This window comes from Colletotrichum fructicola, assembly GCF_000319635.2.
Source record: "Colletotrichum fructicola Nara gc5 chromosome Unknown KSG_Nara_v1_contig05, whole genome shotgun sequence".
Taxonomy (NCBI): domain Eukaryota; kingdom Fungi; phylum Ascomycota; class Sordariomycetes; order Glomerellales; family Glomerellaceae; genus Colletotrichum; species Colletotrichum fructicola.
Window position 1 is genome coordinate 4,006,600 of NW_027094055.1, and position 24,700 is coordinate 4,031,299.

The 24,700-nt window shown below is 52.8% G+C and overlaps 6 protein-coding genes across 6 annotated transcripts; 2 read left to right on the top strand and 4 right to left on the bottom strand.

Moving 5' to 3' along the window:
• Window positions 1-659: 659 nt before the first annotated feature.
• fcyB-3 (Purine-cytosine permease fcyB) lies at window positions 660-2,354 on the top strand (the record flags this gene model as incomplete). Its single annotated transcript, XM_032025464.1, has 4 exons — window positions 660-925; window positions 996-1,160; window positions 1,211-1,609; window positions 1,661-2,354. 4 exons carry the CDS (start codon window positions 660-662, stop codon window positions 2,352-2,354), a joined length of 1,524 nt encoding a protein of 507 aa, XP_031877930.1.
• A 7,850-nt stretch (window positions 2,355-10,204) lies between these two features.
• CGGC5_v009827 (putative transporter) lies at window positions 10,205-11,995 on the top strand (the record flags this gene model as incomplete). Its single annotated transcript, XM_032025465.1, has 4 exons — window positions 10,205-10,360; window positions 10,463-10,518; window positions 10,584-10,885; window positions 10,980-11,995. 4 exons carry the CDS (start codon window positions 10,205-10,207, stop codon window positions 11,993-11,995), a joined length of 1,530 nt encoding a protein of 509 aa, XP_031877931.1.
• A 533-nt stretch (window positions 11,996-12,528) lies between these two features.
• Window positions 12,529-13,710, bottom strand: COP6-2 (Alpha-cuprenene synthase COP6; the record flags this gene model as incomplete). Its single annotated transcript, XM_032025466.1, has 3 exons — window positions 12,529-12,790; window positions 12,853-13,316; window positions 13,381-13,710. The coding sequence occupies 3 exons, from the start codon at window positions 13,708-13,710 to the stop codon at window positions 12,529-12,531; spliced, it is 1,056 nt and encodes a 351-aa protein (XP_031877982.1).
• Window positions 13,711-14,890: 1,180 nt separating this feature from the next.
• Window positions 14,891-15,760, bottom strand: CGGC5_v009829 (uncharacterized protein; the record flags this gene model as incomplete). Its single annotated transcript, XM_032025467.1, has 1 exon — window positions 14,891-15,760. The coding sequence occupies one exon, from the start codon at window positions 15,758-15,760 to the stop codon at window positions 14,891-14,893; it is 870 nt and encodes a 289-aa protein (XP_031877929.1).
• Window positions 15,761-16,721: 961 nt separating this feature from the next.
• CGGC5_v009830 (uncharacterized protein) lies at window positions 16,722-17,006 on the bottom strand (the record flags this gene model as incomplete). Its single annotated transcript, XM_032025468.1, has 1 exon — window positions 16,722-17,006. One exon carries the CDS (start codon window positions 17,004-17,006, stop codon window positions 16,722-16,724), a length of 285 nt encoding a protein of 94 aa, XP_031877927.1.
• A 1,428-nt stretch (window positions 17,007-18,434) lies between these two features.
• DOCK1 (Dedicator of cytokinesis protein 1) lies at window positions 18,435-24,665 on the bottom strand (the record flags this gene model as incomplete). The annotated part of the gene is made up of 2 exons (XM_032025469.1): window positions 18,435-19,066; window positions 19,115-24,665. 2 exons carry the CDS (start codon window positions 24,663-24,665, stop codon window positions 18,435-18,437), a joined length of 6,183 nt encoding a protein of 2,060 aa, XP_031877928.1.
• Window positions 24,666-24,700: the final 35 nt, after the last annotated feature.

Genomic DNA, 24,700 nt, shown 5'->3' on the forward strand with positions numbered 1-24,700 from the left:
CAGCAACTCGGCCAAACCACTCGGTGCCGGTTCGCAATGGGCGAGGGCGGGTCTCCGGCAACGGCTTCCGAGGCCCGTTTCACAGGCGATCCGGATATTAGCGGTGGAGAGTAAGTCCGGTTGCGCTAAGGACAAGGGCGAGCCAAACTTGGCACGAGGGGATCGCCAATGAGGTGGCGGGTGATAAGCAGAGGCTCTCTGGGGGCGGTGGGGTCGTTCCGTCTGGGCCCTGATCGGCCGCGATGATGTCGCTGGAGGCTCTTACAAGGGCAGGGGTCGCGATATGGAAATGCGGGCTATCGTGATGTGAATGTGTTTATCTGATGGATTTGCTTGGCGTCCGGCAATCTGCTTTGCCTGATTGCTATCATGAGCAGAGACGGAAATGTTCCAATCGGTCCACGTGCGGCAACGAAGACGCCAGAGGCTCTCAAGGTAGACGGAAGTCAATGAGCCTGGACATAGATATCAATTTCAGGGAATAGTCGTACAGGTAGTAAGACTGTTATTGCCAAGAAAGCCTCCATTGACTCTACGATGAATTACATAGTACTCCTGATCGTTCTGTTCAGAATATTAAATCCGGATGGATCCACTATGTTAGCTGGGAATGTTTCTGTGAAGACTCTGTATTGCTTTACCACGAAGAGGCCCCAAGTATGGCGAGCACCCAACACAACACGCCAACAGGCGTAGAGAAACAAGATTCTGAAAACGATGTAAAGCAAGACGTTGAGACCGCCAGCTCCATTCACGAGGCGCAGTCCGAGGAGGCTCGCGGATGGCGGGCCTGGGCCCAGAAACTCATGTCCCTCGGCCACGTTGAGGTCCGAGGAATCGCTCCCATTCCAGTCGAAGAGCGAACCGTCACAAGAACTGTCAACATTTTCACCCTTTGGTGGTGTATGAATGCCAATGTCTTGCCGTAAGTCAACCTCCTCGAAGCCAGGCAACGCTCATGCCACCACCAAAGCAAAACGCTAAGTCAATATCAGTATCACATTCGGCATGCTAGGCGCGACGTATGGCCTTTCTCTCCGCGATGCCTCACTCATCATCGTCTTTTTCACCCTTCTGACAACTCCAATACCGGCCTATCTATCGACCCTAGGCCCGAAGACAGGCATGAGGCAAATGATACAGGCGCACTTCAGCTTCGGGTATATGTCCCCCTATCCGCGGCGCTGCATCTCTCACTAATACATGTCAGCCGATACCTCGTAGCCGTTCCCGTGCTTCTCAATCTTGCAACTCTGACAGGCTTCTGTGTGATCATGGATGTCATCGGCGGCCAGTGTCTCTCAGCTGTGGGAGAGGGCAACGTGAGCCCGGCAGTAGGGATCGTTATCGTTGCCCTGCTTGCCCTCGTCATCTCTTTCTGTGGCTTCACCGTCCTACACTTATACGAACGGTTCGCTTGGATACCCGCCGTCATTGCCATCATAATCGCGATAGGCTGCGGCGGCTCTCACTTGAGAGAACGGGCTCCGACTGAGCCAGCTACGCCGCAGTCCGTCGTGTCGTTCGGCATGATCGTGGCCTCATACATGATCCCCTGGGCATGTCTTGCATCCGACTTCACGACGTATCTCGAGCCATCTACATCATCGTCAGTCCCACAAGGCCTCGCAGCCGACTTAGTCACTGACACAATAACCAGAAAGAAGATTTTCGCATACACTTACCTTGGCCTCGCCCTCCCCACGATTCTCCTCATGATACTAGGCGCCGCCATTGCCTCCTCCATACCCCTGGTACCTGCTTGGCAACAAGCATATGACGAAAACCTCGTCGGCGGCGTTCTCTCAGCGATGCTAACTCCGGCGTCAACTTTTGGCAAAATCGTCACCGTAGTCCTGTCCTTCACTCTCCTCGGCAACATCGCAGCGACGAGCTACTCTATAACCCTCAACTTCCAGCTCCTCGCGCCCGCCCTAAAACGCGTGCCTCGGTCCGTTTTCGCCTTGCTCGTCACGGCAATCATAATCCCCGTCGGAATCCGCGCAGCGAGCGACTTCTTCGCGAGCCTCGAGAACTTCATCGCGCTCATCGGTTACTGGTCCGCCGCCTTCCTGAGCGTCGTCCTCGTCGAACATTTCTGGTTCCGCAAGGCAGACTGCGAGCGATATGAGACGGAAGCATGGGACGACGCGAGGAAGCTGCCGGTTGGCGCGGCGGCGTTGGGGTCCTGCGTGCTGTGCTTCGCCCTGGTCGTCCCCTGCATGGCGCAGGTGTGGTGGACGGGGCCGATCGCCGAGGTGACTGGCGACATCGGCTTTGAATTGGCCTTTGTTGTTTCTGGACTGCTCTATGTTCCATTTCGGACGCTGGAAAGGAGGGTTTCAGGGAGGTGATGGGTTATTGTTGGTCGGAAAGACGGTACAGGACAATGGCGGTGAGATGAGCCTGCGCCTCGGAGGTTCGTTTTGGGCAGGAGACGCGAAAGTACACTGGGTTCATCTGAAAGATGTAGCAAGTGGTTATTGATAGTAATTCTTACTGTTTACTTGGAATGGCGACAGAAGACGGGTGGAAGCATACAATAGATTCTATCGGCTGGGTGCCTGCATCGCCGCCCCTCCGTTGCGCGCAGGAGGCGACCAGGGTTCGGAACGCGAACCATCAAAGGCAACTGATATCTACCGCATATTGAATGGTGTGTCAGAGAGCATTTTCCCTTTTGAGAATCCGCGAGAGACAGTCTCGAATAAAAAGCAAAATTCAGGCCACTACAGGAGACGAAGCCGTGCGAGACGCACCAACAGCCCAACGTCCGGGGCCCATTGGCGGGAATATCTCTTGGAAATCTCTTGGGCCCATCTCGGAAGAGCGTGCCGGTCGCAGTAGTTCAGACGAAGATGCATGCAAAATGGGAGGGCAAGGGAAAACGCAGCAAACACCACGTGTCTCGAGGCAGATCCGGACTGGAAACGTGCGGCGGCGACGTGCTCCTGTTGGGAACAAAGGTCCGGGCGGGACATCATGGCCGGACGGTCGCATCCCGCGATCTTTGCCCATTGTCCACCTCAGTCCATCTCAAGGAGACACCCCTGGAGATGGCCTCATACTCTTCTTTCTTTGTCAGGCAGCCGCAGGAAGCGAGCGGGCAGGGGTTGGTATGGATGTTTGCCCCTCGAGGAGGCTTCAGCATGCGTCTGTAGAGGAAACGTGCAGCGGACAAGGGGCCCGAGGCCGCGGAAATTGGGAAGCTGCGAGAGGCTGCAAACTTCAGTTGTTTGTGTCACCTACTTGACCAGGACAAGGTCGCAAGGACAATCGGATATGGGATAGGGGACTTTGCATTACGTGCGTTAGAAGATGGTCGACGGAAATGCATGTGAGAGCGACTGGCACGACCGGCGTGGGCATGTCGATCTCTTCTGAGCCCTCGATCATTACGAGGAATCAACACAGCACCGTCGTTTAGTCTGGGCTCTTACACAACGCTGTAAATGAAGTCGGGGCTGCCGAGGAGGCATTCGACGTCGTGAGATGCACTCCGCAAGTAAACAGACCATCAACGAAGACCAACCTTTCCAACAGGTGGCATTCGTTAAACCTCGATGGTTCAAGTCGTGTGCCGTGGCTTTGGTCGTGTGATGCTTCCATTCTTCAGCCATTAGCCCAGATTCTTGGGACTGTAGTGTAATACGAAACCTAGAAGCTGTTACTAGACGCCATAAAATCTCTGAACCCGTCAAGATCGTCGTTTCCGGATAGAAAACGTCCACGGGATTACTTTGGCGCTGCCACACCCGCATGAAGCCGAACTCTCCTCGTGGCGGTTCGAATAAAGTTGACGCTCTCCAGGTCCGCCCGCACCCGGCCCCGGAGTGGCTAGGTTGCGCCGGGTCGATGATTGGTCTCACCGGCACCCGTATGGCGCTCGTCGCGTGGCCGTGTAGGATTGTCATGGTTGGGGGAATGGAATGTGCATCGGATAACGCCCACGCTAGTGAGTTTGTTGGGATTGATTGACATTGTGTTCGATTGCTTTCATGTACGGTTTCTGCAAGTAAGACGGAAGACAATGGGAAGCAGCGCAAGAGAAAGAGAGCATGGACACAGCATTAGACCAGCCTGTGGCAGGTGTGCTTCGGATGTCGGGACCTGTCATCATCTTGGATCCGAATCTAGCTGATCCGTCCATTTGGTACCAGGCGAGAGAGGCAACAAGGCACAGAACGTCGGCAGCAAACTGCTTCCCATTCGCCGCTCCGTGATCCATTCGGTGCAAGGGAGAACGTGGGATAGATCATGGAGATGGAGGGGAGCCACAATGCCGAGACCAATGTGGTCTGTTTTCTGTCGGAGATGAGCCGACACTGGCATCAAAAGCTGGGGAAAAAGTCCACCAAGATCCAGATTTCCTGCTCTCCGGAAATCTAAGCAAGCCTTGCGCTCTCCAGATTTTCCCCGGATGGAAGCAGCATCGAAAGGCGTCTTGTTTTTGTTCAACATGATGGAGACGTGGTTTATCCTTAGTAATGGAAAACCACGATAGCCACACAGGCGGCGCTAATGCTGCTTGTGTCCATCAACGTGAATGGCTGCAAAGCTTATCTCATCGACCATTCTTGATGTTCACTGGCCTGGGCTGTGGAATTCAGGTGTACACTTGTGCCAAGTGCACCAAGACTTGACGGCGATGCGGCTGTCCGTCGGTCAAGAGCCTAGCAGCCGTCCGTCTATTGGGTTTCCACGGGCTTGGGAGGCTAGGGAATCTCGTGTTTGCTGATTATGTGCTTTCAAGCCAAAAGGTGACAGGCAGACATACAGGGCCCCGGTCTTTTACCCGGTATCAGTTTTGTTGGTGGCTGCAACGGACAGAACCCCGTCAGTCTTAATGAAGGGCACCACCGCCAATGGAACGAACGTGATCGCAAAAGACACAGAAAACTTTCTTGGCCTTGCGCTAGGCACCAGGGCACAGCCTGAAGAGAAAGTGTATGCAGCCTCAGGAGCTGCCAGCTCCTTCGGAAACAGCTCCCCTAGACTGGCAGCCATCCGTGATCCACTGCCGGATCCTCTTGATGTAATGACCTGTGCCCATCATCGCGCCTCCATCTCTCCGCGCGCCGCTGAGGTCTTTCGTGCGGGGAAACGCCAGGGAAGGATTGCGGGGGATGGGAGGAGAAGAAGAGAGGGGGGCGTTGGGGCAACCTTGGCCAACTTGGGCAGTTGGGCACTTGTTGGCTCTCGGGTATTAGTTTTGCGCGCGGTTCAAGAGGGCTGTGAACCTGGCCAACCCTGCTCGTTGTCTTGGTCTGCCGAGAGCTCGCTCACTGTCCGAACTGTGCCTCCAGTCTCGTTATGCTTATTAGGGTGGATGAGTGGAGAGCTCCGTGAGGGGAAATGGAGACGGCGATAACGGGGCGAGAGCGATGGCTGACAGGTGTTTGCTGCTTGTTGACGGACTCTCGGTTGGAGAGGAAGAGAGAAGATTTGTTGGTCAGGAAATGTGCAGAAATTGTGAATGCGTGGGCCGCTCTCATGCCCCCTGTCTGTGTCCCTGTCACTCTGTTCTCCCACCTTCCCGATTGAAGGGCGAAAAGTCTCATCATCCACATGACGATACCGTATAATCTCGACGAACGCAGAATCCACACCCCCCTGCCCACCCTACTAACTAACCCAAAACACCACCTTTTCCAACGCAAATACTACCTATTAACAGCACCAAATCAGCTCTTTTCGGCAAGCAGTCAATACGCGCTCTATTGATATTATTTCTCACTTATCCTATAATTTTCCCTACTTTTAGTAGTATTAGGTATGTTGCGATATATTAACTTTAGGGTACTATAGCTTAATATCACCTATTCATAGAGATTAATCTAAATATTCAGCTAGGTCTATCCCTTATTATGCTACCTAAAAAGAAGCTATGTAAGCCTAAAGTTATGCTATATAAAGAGAAGCAGTATATAATACTTAAGCTTATATAGAGACTCTAGCACTCCTACTCTAATTATAAGAGGCGTGAGGTATTAATATTCCTCAAATACTACTATATTAATATCTAACCTAAGTAGTAGTAATACCTCTGTAATAATAAAAGCTACCTTAAGGGTATCTACTGCTAGCTAATATATAATAAGGCCTTATAGTAGTTTATTATACTACTATTAATAATCATATAGTAGTATAGAGAGCGTTATACTATTTTTAAGCTAGCCTTATGTAAATTATGCTACTAGCTAGATTTTCCCTACCTTAAGGCTACCCTCTATTAGTTATTTCTTAAGCAGCGTAATATAAACCTTATTATCTCTACTAAATAGTTCTAATAAACTACCTAAGACCTATTCCTTACTACCTACCTATACTAACTTATCTCATACGTTTTTACTTTCTTATATAGCTAGTTTTTAGGCTTCTACTGCTACTAGAATATTAGCTGCTACTAGATTACTAAGTAGGCCTCAAAATTACCTGAGGAGTATATTAAAATTATTAACTCCTTCCTATAGTTCTATTAATATATTAACTAGCTTATACTTACTAAGTTAAAAGGTCCCTCTATTAAATATATACCTAATAAGGAGGTTAGCTAGTACTTCCTATATAGTTATATCCTTAACCTTAATAAAATATTTATCCCCTTTAAATACCTTAATAGCTTAACCTAAGTAATCTCTAGTAGTAAAACTATTACTAATAAAACTAACTATAGCAGTTAGAGTAAGCAATAAGCTATACTAATCTTATATATCTTTATAGATAAGATTTAGCACCTCAAGCCTAAGTTAATCTTCTATAGCAAGCCTTCCTTAATAAGCAGTAAGATTAAGGCTAGTAAGGGCTACCTCTACTACCTTAACGTTACTATTAAGTTTGATAATACTATATATAATAATAAGACCTTTTTTTCACACTAGATTAATAAGGAGTACACCTAAGTTACTACTAATAAGAAACACCTACTTATTATAGATATCACTAGTTTTTATAAAACTATAGTAATTACTAATAAACTTAAATAACTTAGTATAACGCTAGCGTTAATCCCCCTAGGTATAATATTACTTTTATAACCTCTTAATACTACTATTAATAAGCTATTTAAATAGTAGCTTACTAAAGCTATAGAGTAAGATAAACTTGCTAAAGAAGCTACTACTAGTAGTAAACTACTTACGTAGTTAGTCTTTAAGAAGCATATAATAGTTATATAGGTAGTAGCTACTACTACTTACTGCTTAGCCCTTAAGAAAGCTAAGATAGTTTAGAAAGCTTTTATTTAATATAATATTAATATTGAAAGCTTTTATTTAATATAATAATTCCTAATAGTAGTAACATCTTAAAGATTAGAGTTAAGGATATCCCTATTAAGTCTATTAACTATATAGAATAAGAGAACTTTGACTATACTATTTATATTAAAAAAGAGGTTGCTAATAAAGAATTATCTAACGCTTATATACTTATAGACGTTAACTAATACTATACTACTATAGAAGATATCTCTCATAATATTTATAGTATAGTCTTCACACCTATTAATCTACTTAGTGCATCTTAACCTAGTTATTAACCTAAAAAAAGATGCTTACTACCTCCTACTACTTATATTTAATCTTAAGCTTCTCATCCTACTTATACTACTACTTACCTAACTACCTAATAAAATAGTTAATTAACTACTTACTTTCTAAGGTAAGCTTAATAGCACCCCTATTATAATCTCTAACCTACCTAAAGTGCTAGTTATTATTAGCCTTACTAATATTAATTATTATGAGGGATATACCTATAGGGACCTCTAGAGAGGAAGGTTTTTAGAACATAAAATAATACTATTAGTATACCTTAAAGTAAGAAGAGTTAAGGTAGTTATTAGTTATATCTTATTAATTAATATAATTTCTACTTAGCAAAATATAGCTATTTTCAAGTACTTATAGATAAGGTTAATCTACCTGCAGTTCTCTATTTTAATTATAGTATGCAAAAGTATAAAAAAAGTATATTTTTTCTAGCTATATACGCCAATACTATAAGTCTCAGATTCTGCTGTTTTTTAACTGCTGCTACCCCTAACTTAACCCCTTACTAGCCCCTGCTACTACCCTAGTAGGCCTCTGCAGCCCTCCTACAGCTAGCTAATCGGTCAAGTTAGGCAGAGGGGTGTGGATTCTATGTTCGTTGAGATTATATGGTATGATGCTCTAACTAAAACAACCTGTCGAGTCTTTCGTGAGTGTAAGTGTCCTCGTGGCTGCGGGTGGCTAGAACTCAAAACCGCCATGCCAAACGGGTGCGCATCATCGCATTCTTGTCAAGTCTCTCGGGAACAAGGGAGCTAGTGAGTGGGAATTGTCGAATATTCTACGCATTCCAGCTTATCCTCATTTGCCCTAGAGCACCCTAGGGCGCCTCCAGACGAGGCCAGCAAACATTCGGACCTTCTGTGCGCCACGCTGTCGTACAAACATGATGCCTGGGCATGGGACTGGGCGCTGCAGGCTACCTTTTTTCTCAAATCACCCACCCTCAATTCATTAGAACCGGGGCATTTACTGCACTTGCAGCAGTGGCTACTGTTGTGTTTGTGTCTTCCAGCACAGCTGAGGGTGAGTTGCCTGCAATTGTGTCTGGACCTCAAGACTCTGGCAGGCAACCTGCAAGGTTCGAGTCATGGATCTTGTTCACAGTCTCGGCGCCCATGGCTTTTCATGTTTCTTCTGGATTATTCACGGTCGAAACGAGCCATTCACAAGTCTCTCTTCTCACGCCGTGTAGACAATTCCCCGCCTCCCTCTAGCCTTGGCTCCGTGTCCAGTCGCTTGACCCCCGTCGTCTCCATCTGCTCCCCCATTCCCCCATTCTCCTCCTCCTCGCCTCCATGCCCTCCCCGGTCTCCCTTTGGCTCCATGACCGCCCATCCCCCGGCCGTCACCCCCCTTCACCAGAAACTGCCCCGGACACCCCCGGTCTGCCGGCCAATCACTAGTAACAAACCCGCCTTCGGGGTGGCTCACAGTAAGTGCCAAGAGCTCTGGGCGCGCATTGCAGGTAAAGTAATCCGGTCGTACGGACAAAAGTTGGCCTGCTGAATGCAACTTGACACCGCCCTCGCTCGCCGCTGGAACACGACAGGAAGAAGGCCGGGACCGGCTGCATCGAACACTGGGAGAGAACGCCATACATCCAGCCTCTCATGTCCCCAGTCCCCAGGACCCCTTGTCTGGGCAGCAGTCTCAAGGTGATGAACGGCGCTGGCAAGCTTCGAGCTGCAGGCTACGTACTACCCAATGCGAAAAGAAGGAAGGAAGAAAAGCCCTACATGCAGCCGCGACTCGACCGGGCCTGGAAGAGAGACATGGTCACCCAGTTCTCTCAGTTCTCACTGGCAGCGGGACAGGGTAAGCAGGGTACCGCGCAGCAATGTACCCTGTTTCCCTCCCATCGGATGCCGCACAGTGATGTCTTTTTTTTGCGGAGAGCTGCGCAAAGTCCCCCAATCTTTTTGGCAGTTCTCCAAATCTGCACATGTTGTCGTCGTCGTTCATACTAGCGCATCTCATTCCCCTTCGCTGATTTCGTCAACTTTTGTATGAGTGTGGGTGGATCGGCAGAGGTAGCACTCGGCGGCGACGGAGGGGACATGAAGCCATGGCAATGAAGAGAGTAGAGTGATAGGTAAAGAAACGAAGGGGGCCCAGACGGACGGCGACATGGTTCGTCCATCCCATCTCGTCACCTTCGTCCGGTCTGCCATTTATAAAGATGCCTCAAGGTTTCATCCCACCCCGGGTCCTCGTCTCTCCAGCTACCTGACTTTACCCCTCATAGCCCATCGAGGTGTTTTGTTTGGACACAGCCATCCCACCCATTGCTCTTCCACTCCGGTTGCCGTGTTCCACCGCATCAAAACCCTCTCACTACCTTCTCTCTTCCACCAGATCTCCCTTTGCCTCTCACCTCTCACCTCGTCTTTGAACTCGCCCTCATTCCTCCTCCAACCATCTCTCCTCCCGACCCGTCCGTGCCGTTGCTCTTGAACCACCCGAGCATTTGACCGAACAGTCCAAAGGGGTAGGTAGAGCAAACAAAAACGAGCCCTCGGATCCCGTCGCCCCCTCAGACGGCAACAGACCGCTTCGCGACCGCTCTCTTGCACCCGCTCCAACGGCACCAGCAACCAAACAACAATTGCGGCCCCTTACCTCGCCTTACCCAACAGAAACCCACAGCCATGGCAGGCTTGACAGAACATTACCAAAAGCGCGATGTGGAGGTGAACGAGAGTTCGGATGAGAAACCACACGAGTCCCAGGTCGAGAAGGCGCGCGCCCTCGCAGATCTGCCCGATCCCGATGACGGCAAGACGCCGGAAGAGCGGGCCGCCATTGTACGTCGCTTCCCGTCTCCGAGCCGGATGAAGCTATCGCCAGCTCCGGATGACAAGAGAATCATTGCATAACTAACACGCTGTATTTTCCCACTGAAATAGGACAAGGCGTTAATGTGGAAAGTCGATCTTTGGCTCGTCCCATGGCTCTCACTTCTGTAAGACTGAACCGCAATGCTGTGCCCGCACTCTCATCGACATTACGGCTAACATGAACATCCAGCTACCTTCTTTCCTTCCTCGACCGAACCAACATCGGAAATGCCCGTCTCGCCGGCATGGAAGCGGATCTAGGAATGGCACCCAGCGACTACAACCTCGCCCTCACAGTCTTCTTCATCAGCTACGCCGTCTTCGAGCCCGCCACCAACGCCCTCCTCAAGCGCCTCACCCCGCGCATCTTCTTCACCGGCATCATCGTCGTCTGGGGCATCATCATGACCCTCATGGGTCTTTGCCACAACACCGCAGGCCTCCTCGCCGCCCGCTGGTTCCTCGGTATTGCTGAAGCTGGTCTTTTCCCTGGTAAGCTTCACCCCTCATGCGCGCCACCACCACCCCTCCGCCACGAAGTTAATCATCCCCAAAACCTCCCCCGCTAACAATCTTACCCGCAAAGGTGTCAACTACTACCTCTCCTGCTGGTACAAGGGCTCAGAGATCGGCGTCCGCTCTGCCGTCTTCTTCTCCGCCGCCGCCCTGGCCGGCTCCTTCGGCGGTCTCCTCGCCGCCGCCATCGCCAAGATGGACGGCATCGGCAACAAGCCCGGCTGGGCCTGGATCTTCATCATCGAGGGTCTCGCTACCGTCTTCGTCGGCATCTTCTGCTGGTGGATGGTCTTCGACTGGCCCGAGAGCGCCCGCTTCCTCACCCCCGACGAGCGCATCCGCGTCCAGCGCCGCCTGCTCGCCGACAAGCAGGGCCGCACCGCCGAGGACTTTGACAAGCGCCACATGTACGCCGGCCTCAAGGACTGGAAGACCTACGGTTACATGGTCATCTACATGGGCTGCCTCGTCCCGCTGTATGCCTTCTCGCTCTTCCTGCCCACGATTCTTACCGGTATGGGCCACGTCGGCACCAAGGCTCAGCTTCTCTCCGTGCCGCCGTATGCCGTTGCTGCCGCTTTGACTGTCACTGTTGGTGTCATCGCCGACAAGACGCGCTACAGAGGATACTGCAACATGGCGACCGTGACCATCGGCATCGTCGGCTTCGTGATGCTCATCTCGACGCAGAACCCGCAAGTCCAATACGCCGGAACGTTCCTGGGCGCAGCAGGAATCTACCCAACTATCTCCAACACTCTATCTTGGGTTATCAACAACACCGAGGGATCCCTCAAGCGCGCCTTCGTGCTGGGCATGGTCGTCGGCTGGGGCAACCTCAACGGCGTTGTCTCCTCCAACATCTACCTCAAGCGCGAGTCTCCCCGATTCTACACCGGCCACAGCGTCATCCTCGGGTACCAGGTCCTCTTCCTGCTCGGCGGCTCCATCTTCATGCACTTTGCCCTGCGTCGGGAGAACTCTTCTCGCAGGGCCGGTAAGATGGACGCTAAGTGGGCGTCGATGTCGGATGAGGACAAGTGGGTTGCCGGCGACAAGCGACCTGATTTCATTTACACGCTCTGAGCGGTGCGTCAAGGCGCGCCCTGAATGGGAGGAAATGGGGCGATATAGATCGAATGTGAGAGGAGAAAAGGTATCTGGGACAGCCGTTCGAAGAGCGAAGACGGTAGCCTTTGGATCATGAAGCGTCTAGAGGGCGCAATTTTCTGTACATTGTTTGCTTGAAGCTTTGGTGACGTTCATGATACCACAATAATTTTGCTTCAAAACAGAACACTTAGTCCAAAAAGAGAGCTATGCCCCCTTGATGTGTTTAAAGGTCATTTCAACGACGAGGCTTTCTTTCTGGGCCAATAACAGTACCTTGAATCTGAGTGCGACCGTCTTTGATGGCAATACGATGCGCTGCAAGTTCGCGTCAGAAGCTGGCATGCCAGATTATATCAAGGCCTCCCTATCCGCATGTTCTTGTATCTGGCAGAGGGCGTCAGCGTCGAGCAACATACACACATCTCATTCGTCCATCTATACAACCAACAGTCTAGTAGCACTTTGAGAGCTGCGTACCCCCAAATTCAAAATTCATTACCAAGTTCCTACGCCCGATGCCCGCCCAAGCCGACCTCCCATAGTCTGTACCGCCTGACCAACTTGTGAAAAGCGACATAACCCAGTATATAGTCGTTAGTAGCTTGTAGGTATGGCTCTCTTCCATCAAGAACAACACGTATGCGACGAACGCCCTCTTTGACTTCACCAATGACGTCTTCAAGCACCTGAGTAGCTTCCTTGTTCTCATACCAGGCACGACCGTGTACATAATTGTCCACTTCGCCGTTTCTTTCCTCTTTGTAAAATCTGGCCGGTGGCAATCGAATTAGTGAAATCGAGCTGTTGCAAAGATAGCGATCGGGACTTACGACAGAATGTCATTAGTCAAAGCAAGATAGCAAGACATATCAGGAATCATTTCTAGGTAGTTCGACATGTCTTGGTACTGATCCTTGGGGAACGTGAAAAGGGCATACGCGTCTGAAACGCCGTCCTTGTCACGCATAAACCAGGGCCACTTCTTGCCGCCCTTGGTTGGCTTGAGTTTCTTGAACTCCTGCCGGTTCTCGAGGACGTTTGCATTGACAAAGTTAAGTGAGGCTGTGACGATGAAGTTGGCCACAACCGGGTCCCAGTACTTGTATGCCAGACGCATGAGTTCTGCCCATCCCTCGAGGAGGGGTGTCGGCTGCTTCTCTCCTGCCGCAAAACGTTCAATGAATTTTGAGCAATCCTCTGGTGATTTTGAGGTTTCGTCGTCGATGAGTATTCCAAGCCAGGTATACGTGCCGATGTAGACTTGAACTTCTAGTGAGTGCTTTGGCAAGCAGGCCTGAAGTACGTCAGTATTTACTGACAATGCCACGTCATCATGAATGGCCAGTAGTCAAGCTTACAGCTGAATAGGTAATCCCCATCTGGAAGCAATTCCAAGAGTGAGTGCCTTTGTCATAGTTTACCCCCAGCTGATCGGCGTAGGCTCGCATGGCAACCCATAGAGCCTCACTGGGTTCTGGCGCAGGGTCAATGCAGCCGATGTCGGACACGAATGAAGTGATGATCGGTCGTAGGATGGCTGTTAGATCTTGTTCGGGCCTGCCACTATCGCTATCGAACCCCGGAGAATCTGCAAGGCTATTGGGCTTGTGCTGAAGAGCCTTTAGATTCCGAGTTCGCCTGTCCGAAGCTCGGATACGGCTCTTCAAAGTAGAGATGTAGTGACCCATTATCACAAGGATTGGCTTGAAGAGCAAACTACAGAATGGATGACTTTGATGAGACATCATGCCGAGATAAAGCTAGTCCACGCCCTCGCTTTTGTACTTGATACAAAAGATGGCGTTATCTTTTCCAACAGGCAGCCCACCAGCAGGGATTTTAGCTTCAGGAACTAAGATACCAAAGAGTAGCTTTCAAATGCTTCATTGGCCGTAAAACTTCGTCAACGGGACTTCGGGAGCGGCCGACGCTGACATGGGGGCCATGAAGGATGGCAGGACCATGGTGCTCCAGGCCGTGAGATGATCCCACAATGGCGAACAAGACTAAACCGTATTTTTAGATTCCCTGCGATTCCAGACCACGGCACCTCTAGCTTGAGCCCAAGAGCCCTTGCGATCTGCAGCTAAATGAAGAAGGTACCGGGGTGGCCTCGTCTAGCCCGACGTAAGCATCTAAGAGTCACCGAAAGTCCCTCCTTCACGTAGTCCGGTAATGGTGTAGTGACTGACATGCAATGACATAAGTTCTTTTCAGATTGCAACAACTTGCAACACTGTACCCGCTAGCAAAATATCCAATACGCTAGGTGTCTGTCCAGACTGTCTTTCCATGGAATTAGATGTGGTCATCCTCCTTCAGATACATGTTACGTCAAAATTTGGCCCAGGCTTTCGAGGGAAGACTTATGTCCTGAATTATGCAGTTGATTTGATTTATAACATGGAGAGGATCCGACAGTCTCAAAGCATCACAGATCAATATGTGTCTAATGCACTTGCGTTATTTCTCCAGAGGGTCACGACACATGCTGACATTCTGAGGTATAATCTCAGTAAGTCGTACATGCGGCTGACGTTTTTATATCTAGCCGCAGCTTTGCCTCTGCCTGGCATCAGCAGCCACGGCAGGCCGATATGCTCTGAAGGCTCATAACGTATTCGTGCAAATCACATCGATACACTCCTCGCGGTTCTCCCGTTATATGATAGACATCCGCCGGTCTTGGCCTAAGAGATAGCATGGAGAAGGTTGAAGTATAGTCAGCCCTGGATGCGCCACCCCTCGACCCAGGGCTCCTGGAGCTACGAAGCCGCTATTCCTACGTGGAATTCGTCCCTCAGCAAGCCAACGCCCGTGCCTCTTTTCACGGGAGTGAAAAGCCCGCGGTAAGAGCATCGCAAAGGGCTACACCTCGTTGGTGTGAATCTCAACCTTACCGCTGTCGGTATCCCTCACCTTGACGTACACCAAATCAGGCACATCCCCGCCATTCAAATCCGCCAAAACCCAGTGTCCATCCTCGCCCGGCGCGAAGCTCGAGACGATACCAAGCGGGCGATCCTGCCACCCCGACTCCGCCGTCGCCGCATGCACCTCCACGACCCCCGAGTCCGTCTCCCTCGTCTTGACATAATACAAGTCCGCAAGACCACCGCCGCCCTCCCCATCATCCACGCCCCGCGGCGCAAGACACCACGTCCCGTTCTCCTCCGCCTCAAACGCCGTCGGCTCGCCGCGGTCGTGGCTCTGGTACCCGCCCCCGCGGCCGGCCGTATGCACCTCCACCATCCCGGACCCGCAGTCGCGCGTCTTGAGGTAGACGAGGTGGTCGCCGCGCGGGTACGTCATGGTCCACGCGCCGCCGTCCTCGCAGTCGAAGACCGTCTCCGTCTGCAGCGCGTAGGCCTGGTAGTCCGCGTCCGCGGCGGCGACGTGGAGCTCCACCTTGCCGCCGGGGGTGTCGCGCGTCTTGACGAGGATGAGGTCCGCGCGGCCGTCGCCGGTCCAGTCGCGCAGCAGGAAGGTGTGTCCTGAGGCCGCGGGATGCTCGTCGACGGCGTCGAAGGCCGTGGGCGTGTTGGCGGTGCGGTCCTGGAAGGCGGAGCTGCGGCTGGCGGCGTGGAGCTCGACTTTGCCGCTGTCGGTGGCGCGGGTCTTGATGTAGACGAGGTCGAGGGAGCCGTCGCCTGTGAGGTCGGCGAAGGTCCAGATGCCGTTGTCGTCTTCTGTGTCGAAGACGGTGGCGGTGGTCGAGACTTCGGTGTCGTAGGGCATCTTGAGGACTGTTTCGGTATGTGAGTGGCAAGGAGTTGATGGGTGATTGTGCCCGGCTTATGATGAAGACTAAAGAGAAGCACGTCTGGAGTGTGGACAAGCCATCTCGACTCCAGATTATTTATACTATTACAGTTGTCTTTTAAGCACTCTGTCCTTCTCGGCATGTCTAGAACACTAAGCCAAGGGACTTCAGCCCCATGCTGGGCACTAACGCCAAGATATTGTTCTCACGACATATCGTCTCGTCCCCTCCGCACAGCGCCATTGTACGAGGTCCGACCCGTTGAACGATGAACGAGAGTACCACCGCCTTTTAATAAATTCAATTTCTATCCTCAGTAACAAGTACCTTCTATTTAATATCCATCTACATTATACGCAATGTGTATTTGCCGCTGAACAATCTCGACGCCGGATCGTTCGGCTCCCTTTGGACTTGGCTGTCTTACTCTTCGCCATTCTGGACCATATCCCAGCCTTCCCTCGCGGAGAGGCCTCCTGATAGCCCAAAGCTCATCTCTCCCATGTTCCCATTGATCTTTTCAGCTTTCATGGGCAGCTTTGGGCGGCCTTCTTCCTATGATGTGACAAGAAACGGCAGAAAACTATCTCCCGCACCAAGGAGAAGTTACAATATAGACTCACTAAATCGACGGCGTGGGAAACTCTGTAATTGATAGATAGATCTGAAGCTTCATGCTTATCAGGCGAAAATACCAAATCTAATCACAAAGAAACCAATGCCTCGAAACGTCTTCAGAACCACTTTCACCCGAACTCATGTGGCTAACGCTCTCAAATTACCTCACAAGGTAGACTTGATGTTCAATTGCCATTCAAAAGTATGTACCTGAATATCCCCATACGCGATTACACCAGCCAGTATTTTCCCACCATCAAACCTCCAGACATCCTCTCGCACTTCTTCTTCCTCATACACATCCCCTCCCTAGCCCCTCTAGCACCCCGACCTCCCCAACGCCCTCACCACATCGATACACGCCGCGCCCGTGTACTTGTTATCCGCCTGGCCCTCGGGGCACGAGCAGTTGGGGTCGATGAAGGCCGGCGTGCCCTGCCCGTTGACGAAGGAGTCGCCGCAGATGTTGGCGCAGCGGCCCTTTTCGTACTGGCACGAGATGGCGCCGCCGACGCAGATGCGCTTGCCGTTCGGGCCCGTCTTCTGCGCCGTCGACGTCGCGCCGAGGAGGACGACGGCGAGGAGGCTGAGGGGGAGCTGCATTTTGGGATGCTGGGTTTGTGATGTTGGTTGGCGGTTTGGATTTTGGGGCGCGAGGCGAGGTGAGGCGGTTCTTAGTTTGCGGCTTAGAGAGGGAGACGAAGGAGTGAGGATGCTGTTTGAGGAGCTTGCCTCGGTCTTGTAGAGAGAGGGAGAGGCGCGATGCTTGGCATCCTCAATTACAGCAGATAGTTTGTAAGCCCAATAGCTTTATACAAACCCATCACCACCCGTCCTCTCCCTCCAATTCCAATATTCAACCGTCCTTCCCAATCCGATCCAACACTCTCCCCATCCCCATCCCAAAAAGGGGAAGAAAACCCCAATAGCACCCTGCCCTCACCAGGATCCCAAAACACATCCCAGGGGAAGCAATCGGCATCCCACGAAGGCCCTCTCCCCGCCCATCTCCCTATAGTGTTCTCTATCACCCACGTGCCACCACCATATCCCTTCTTCCCCGGCGGCAAATCTCGCTTGTACGGGAACCGGCCGGAGCTATGCTCGCATGCGGTCGCATAGCTGTCTTGGGTCGCACCGGAGCGGGCTGTGACTGAATCATGTAGGGCGTGCCGGGGGGCCGGCCCCGTTGTTTTTGGGCGGGCCGAGATCGATGCGCATGCCTTATTCGGACTGCAGGTCTTCCAATATAGTGGCTCAATGTGGTAGATGGCAGGGGGAGGGGAGGTCTCCTCTCTCTCCATCGGACTATCGGGCCGCTTGCTTCTGCCATGTTGGGTCGTGTGGTCCATGTCAGGAGCCTCGATAAAGGTTACTTCTCGGATGGTTTCCGAGGAGGAAGATCCGCCGCGGGCACGTGGGCTTGTGGAAGCTGGTCAGATGGATGGAACGATCTGTCAGTGTGTGGGTTATCGACAAGACAGGCTGATGGTGATCCATGGATCGAACAAAAGTCCCTGGGCGCAGAGCAGAGGGTCTTGATCCGAACGTGGATCACGCAGTCCTAAGCGATGTGTAGCGGCAATGATGTGTTGGAAGCTGTGACGGGCCTTCACCAGTCTCGTTAGGTTCACCACTGACAGATGGACGGATAATTATGAGACTCCCATACAAATGGGAGAGGAAAGTATTATTCATGAAGAGGAGAACCAGACAAGAAACTGCTTCTGCTGCGCTGTGGCTGTCGTGCAGATGTGGGGGATCCTACAGATACATATCCAGAACACCATCGCCCCTCCCAAACCTCTCATCGCCGGCGAAATTCGCGAAAAAGCCCATAAATATCCTGAGCCCACTGTCCGATCCCATAGGGCCACCGTGAACAAATTTGTACACATCCGCCCTTTTCCTGATTCAAAGACACCTTGTTTTTCTTTTCTCCCGTCCGAGTCGTACTCACGACACAAGATACTGCCACTTCCCCGTCGTCTTGTTCATGTAACCCAGCTGCTCTGCCGCTGCCGTGAAGTCCTACTCCTCGTGCACGCTGCCCATAGCGCCGGCCTTGTTGGACTTCTTGCCCAGCTTCAGCATGCTCAATCTCTTGCGAACGCTGCCCCGCTTCACGATGCCAAGGAGCTCCGCAGGTCGCTCATCCCTATACTCGCGCTCCTTTTCGGTGAGGTTCGTGCCCATGTCCGAGCTTTGACGGCCGCCCGAATCCGTCACCCACTCACTCGTGGCATCGTTAACGGTCATGATTCGCGGTTCCGTAGACGGGGCGCGGAAGAAGCTCGTGCGGCGGTTCTGGGTCTCCTGGGTCTTGCTGAAGCTGCGGCTTCGGCTGCTGACAGTGTCGTCAACTTCCCCATTCACGTGGGCATCGCCGTTGATCTGTTGCAACACCGGAGATTCCTTCTTACGGCCCCCAAGGAAGCTGAGGCGCGTTCCGCGGCCTCTTACGGCAATTGGTGCTACCGTCGCCGCTTCTTCAGCGATCACGCCAGTGGTTGTGATGACACCAGCGAGGCTCTGGGGCTTAGGAGATACCTGTTCCGTGGAAGGCTCTGACCGTCTCCAGGTTGGAGAGGCGGTGGATGAATCGCGGGAGGGTTGAGGCGGCGCGAAGAGTGCAATCTCGGGGGCGAACGTGCTTTCGAAGCCTGGTCTGGTCAGTACAAGGGTTTTTGCAGCGGAACAGGACAACCTACATTGTTGAAGTTCCTCATGTCTCTCGTGGAGGATCTCATTTGAACTCCGAGCGAAGGTTGCCAGACATCTCTTAATCATGATGGCGTGATCGACCAACGCCATCTTGATCGCGTTGTCCTGCGGATCGAGCTCCACCTCCTCTTCCTCTTCCTGCTCTTCCGTCTCGTCGTCCTCGTCATTCTCTTCGCGGGGAGCGGGCAGAAGCTGACGGTAGCAGGCAACGCTGTTCTCGGAATCAGGGTTGACCGAAATGCTGATAGCATCCACGAGCAACTGTGCGTTCTCTTCGTCTCCGTCAGCGATCCTCTTCTCGAGGATCGTCATCTCTTGCGTCTTCCTGACGATACGTTCCAGACCGGTTTCGCGGGCGCTGAGCTTGATCTCCTCGGTATGGACGATCTCGCTTCGGCGGAGAATTGTGGGGAACGGGTCGGCCGTGGTGAAGATGAGCTTCTCAGCGAAGTGCTCCTGAACAGGTCCAGAGGTGCTTCGCTTAGAAGACACGGAGAAGTTCTGAGGGTGGGCGGACAACAGGTAGTCGCGGATGACCTGCTGAACGCGAGCGCGCTGGAAGACTTGATGAGTGAGGTCGCGGTGAGGAGTGATCGCGGAAACGACGAGGAACTGTCCTTCGACGTCGTCTACATCGCCTCCGGTGACAATCTGGGCAGAAGGGTATTGCTCCTGCATGCGGTCCGTGAAGGCAGCTGCACGCTCTGTTGGCGAGCCCTCGTAGACAAACTCCTTGTCCCGCAGGCTAGGCGGGAAGCCCAGGCCCTTGTACACAACTTTGAAGTACTTGGGCACCAGCTTGTCGCTCTTTGAAATGGTCTCGTAGATGGTGGCAATGGCACGCTCAGTGCGGGCAAGCTTGGCGAAGTCGAAGATGTTGGTTTCGTACTGGACTCGCAACTCTTGATAAGCCGCGAGTGCGCTGCTCCACGCCTCGCCGTCCTCAAAGTACTTGATCATATCGAAGTAGATGCGCTCTTTGCGTTCAAAGTGCGTTTGGGCAGGGAACTCGGGGTCGTCCAGGGCGGGAACTTGCTTGGTCGGATCCCATTCGTAAAGGTCAGCATGAAGGCGAAGCGCCAAGCCAGCCTCGCAATTGTTCCGCGCTTCGCCTTGCAGGATGGCCAGTTGGTGGACATAGCGGATGAAGATCTCCTCCTTCTGCATGTCTCGAAGGAACTCCATCAGTCTGAGACGGTTGATAAGATGCGACGCTTCGCTTGTGACGTCGCCGCTGTGAACAGCCACAAGCAGGTCAAGGAACTCGTCAACGGTCGCCATCAGATCACGCAGACCGGCGTAGAGAGGATCGTCGGGAATTGTCGACAGGGGGGCAAACCTCTCCAGAACCTCGTTGACGAAAAGCTTCTGCAGAATACTTTCGGTCAAGGGCTTTGACTTAAAGTAATGGTCGAGGCAGTCGATCATCTCAGTCTGGATGACGGACAAGTCTTCGCTCAGAGTCCACTCGCTGACGATCATAGTCTGCAGCACCTCCACGGCCATCCGGCGAAGACCTTCGTGCACACTAAGACAAAGCTCGACGATCGGACCGACCAAGGTTGGGACGTATTGAACTTGGTAACCGCCCATCTTGGAAAGACCATAGCGAGCCCGCTCATCGCTGCTTGTCTCCCAACCGATTGCCTCCCAAGTTCGCCTCAGCAGCTCGGCTCCATGCTCCCTTACGTCGCCGGCGATCTTCCACACAGCCCTGCGCTTCTGCTCGGGGAACGTCTCCAGCGCGAGGGACGGGCTGCCGACAAGCTTTAGCATAGTCGTGAAGAACATCTTCCAGAGCTCCGTGTTGAAGTTTTCGGCCTCGTCAGGATGTGGTAAGAAAGACTCCAGCAAGATGCTGGACAGGTATTGCAGTGTCCTCATGGTGGACTTGTGGTGGTAAATATGTACGCTTAGCCATTCGGGCGGGAAAGCCTCGCCCATTAGTATGCTCATGTGCACGCGAAGGGTATTTTCTAATAATGCAGTCAGGTCGCCTTCTGTCAATTCCAGTTGCATTCCGCTTGGTGAATTCGAGATGGCAGAGAGAATGGCGGAAAGCTCAATCAATGCCTCATCAAAGGTGCATTCTTCCGCAATCGGCTTGGAAGGAAAGGGGTATGATGTCGGGAATAAAAGGGAAAGTCGGTTGCGTGGCTTGATGTTGGTGGAAACTATGGACAAATAAGAATCGATAATCTTCGGGAGGTAGTCGGGGATCTCGGCACCCAAGTTGTCGATTTGACTGGCGAGAACAGAGCAGCAAAGACGGACTTGGTCCTTCCACAGGTCGGTGACGTCCTCGGAATGGCCCCAGTGAGGCGAGATCCAGCGGACGGTGTTGGCAGTGAGGGCGGACTTTTGATCAGGGTGTGAGAACATGTCGAGCTTGGAGTAATTGATGATCAACACAAGCTTGTAGAGCACCAGCTTGCCCTTGACGTCGGCGCAAGAGTCGAGAAAGTCGATCGCTACGTGAAGGATCTCTTCAGTCGTCAACAGTCCTGTCAGCTCTGGAAGCCACGTGTGGAAATGTTGGACGGCGAGTGTCTGACTACCAACGAGGACCGGAGCATGGTTGCGCATCATGGCGTCCAGGGCCTTGAAGATATTCCTCAGCTCGCGAGTGAAGCCCGGAGTAGAGCTGGAAGTCGTGATGCCTATGCCGGCTTCCTTAGCCTTCTGCTGGCCTCGCGCATGAGTGATGAACTTGAGAATGTGACGGACGACCTTGAATGTAGATCTAAGTTTCCGAGAGATCTCAGGCTCAGTAGGCTTCTCCAATAGGCGAGTGAAAGATCGGACGAGACAGGCTGCAGCGAACGGGTAGTTGAAGCGGCTCTCGGCGTACTGATCAACCAGAGGCCCCAAGTTGAATCTCCTGTCATGCACAATGCCAAGTACCCTAACCAGGGCAGTGAGCACGAGGTCTTCAAACTCGTCACTCCCAGAGTGTTCCACCAGGATGCCGAATAGAGCATCAAGAACGTCGCTCAGAAGCTTGACAATCTCAATTTCTGGGACGAAGATGACGTGGTTCAGCAAAGTCTGGATGTCCTCCTTGGAAGTGTCCTTCCACTTGATCAAACCCAAAACGATGCGATCTTGGGAGAACGTGGTGCTGCATAGGTAAGAGTCGACGCGCAGGATTGCCAAAGGACCGGTCACTTCTGCCGAGTGTTCGTCATCACCTCTGGCGCTCCACTGTAGGGAGAGGTAGCCGCCCTTTCCGGAGGGGCCAGCTTGAGCTGTGGAAGTGTGCTCATCCATCTTGTACAGAAGCAGGGCGTGGGAGCCATCTCGGACGAAGGCCTCTTGGTTCCACAGAGGCATGTGGGAAACCGCGAACGGAGCATTCGGCATCTCGGATACGAACATGACAATGTGCGACGTGAAAACATCCTGTGGTGGCACAGCAAGCCGAACGGTCTGACTCCAGTGTTCCCCCTTGTCTACTGCGGTAGATTTCCACGTGGTCACGCCTTCGGTGTTGGACGATGAGTAGATGCAGTTAGGGATCTTTTCTCCACTGGTACGTCGTACTTCGAGTGTAACCTGCAGATTGTTCCCGTGTACGCTGCTAGACAGTGTGGTGGGATTCCCTGCATATCGGGACAAGAGGTTCTGCTTTGACAAGGTGGCGGTGTCAAGAGTGACGTAGATGTCGGATCTGGCCTTGGTTGGAGCACCAGAGAAGCCCATCTTGTTCGTCTTGCGGACTCCAGCCAGGAGGGTCGGTGTTACCTTCACCAACGTCTCGACGTCTGGGTGGTTGAAGGACTTTAGGTGAACCTGTACTCGCTCGGCTCGACGCGACTTCTCATAGTGACCACTTGGGCTGTCCATAAGGTCACGGATTAACATGTCCCAGTCCTCGTGTAAGCCCTGCTTCTCTGTAGGGAGCGAGAGGGAGGGCGCCCAGACGCTGACGACCTGCTCAACTTCTTCATCCTGCTTCATGACGGCGTTGAGCTTCAGCACACCAATGCCTACACTCCGCTCTGCCGTGTGGAAACCTGACCCTGCGTCCATAGAGCCTCGGCTCCTTGATCCGGCCGTGCTAGGTGGCGCGGCACTCTCCTGGCTGTCGTCTTGAGTTCCTGGACGGCCTTCCTGTGTCTCCGTCACGGAATCGAGTCGTGATGTTGCTCCACCTCTCGAGAAGGCCCGCGCAGTCTTCGATCCCCACATGAGACTTCTTCTAGAAGCCTTGTTGCCACTAGATGAGGGGGGCTTGGCGGGGTCCTTGTGCGCACCCGCGTCTCGGGACTTAGAACCCGATCGCGAATCGGGCTTTCCGCTGGGCATAACTTGTTGGCTGGAGCGCACCTTGACCACGAGGTAGAGCTCTGTTTCTGCGGACGCGACGTCACCGATATCCTGCGACGAAAGATCGGAGAATATTGTCCTCGTTTGTCCCGACTTGGCAAGACTGCCTATCGTTCCGCCGGGGGGGATGTCAATGATGAAGCATTCGGAGAGGGCCGTCGCCTGGCCACCAACAGGCTTAGCCACGAGGTACACAACCAGCGAAGTCTCCTCGGCAGATGCGCCGGCGAATCCCTTGACATCCACAAGCAAGTGATGGAGGGCTGTGGGCTCGGTTGTAGGTTGCGGGGGCTCGTCCAGGACACTCATGATGGACTGGAGCTTGGTTACATCCACCACTGAATCATCGCCCGTCAGTACCCTTCCGCGTTCAGTCGGGTCGCGAACGATAACCTCGCCTCCGCATAGCTTGTTGACGCGGACCAGATCCCATACTGTCTTTTCTCGGAGCTTGTCGTACTCGTGTGCGGTGAGGACGTTGTGGAGGAATTGTTGTCTGCTAAAGTTGAGTGTGGTGATTAGTTGTGACAATTTGTCGAGGCGGCCATACTGCCGCGACAGAAGCAGTCCGTGTAGGTTGGTCGAGTGCCATTCTCGTAGGCAACTAGCAATTTCGTCGATGAGGGGCTCTGCTGCTGATGTTGGGGTCTCGTCGCCGATTTTGAGCATGGGCACCGGGGCGGCAGGTCGAGGGGCGTCAGGGTCGCGCTTTACGGGCACTGAGAGGCGCCCCTGGGTGCCATTGGGAAGTTCCTTGAGTGGCTTGCGGCCCTTGATCTCAATCTTGGACCCTCTTGTGCTCTCGATCGACTTGTGCCCGTCTACCGGCTTCTTCTTTTCGACCGTCGGTGTAATACCGCTCTTGCCCGAATCACTTCCGATGTGGACGTCGCCGTTCTCGTCACTGGCAGCATCTTCGCCATCTTCCGTCTCGTCGGATTCGCCCAGGACCTCGCGCACCTCTACGCAACTCCTAGGAAAGATGCCGCTGAAGACTCGGGCCTCGAGAGTCTGACCCTTGACGGAAGTCAGTCCGGCCAGCAGACTGGGAGGGGCCACCAGGTAGCCGCGCAACCAGTTGCCGTCCGGGGTCTCTTCGATTATGTACAGCTCATCGCCGATCTCGAGGGGCAGGTCGGCCGGGCCCGAGGCGGCGAAGGGATATGTCGCGACGGCGAAGGCGATTCGGGGAAGGGGCTGCCAGGGCATTGAAGACTCGGGGGGTCGACGTCAGGCGCGAGGCA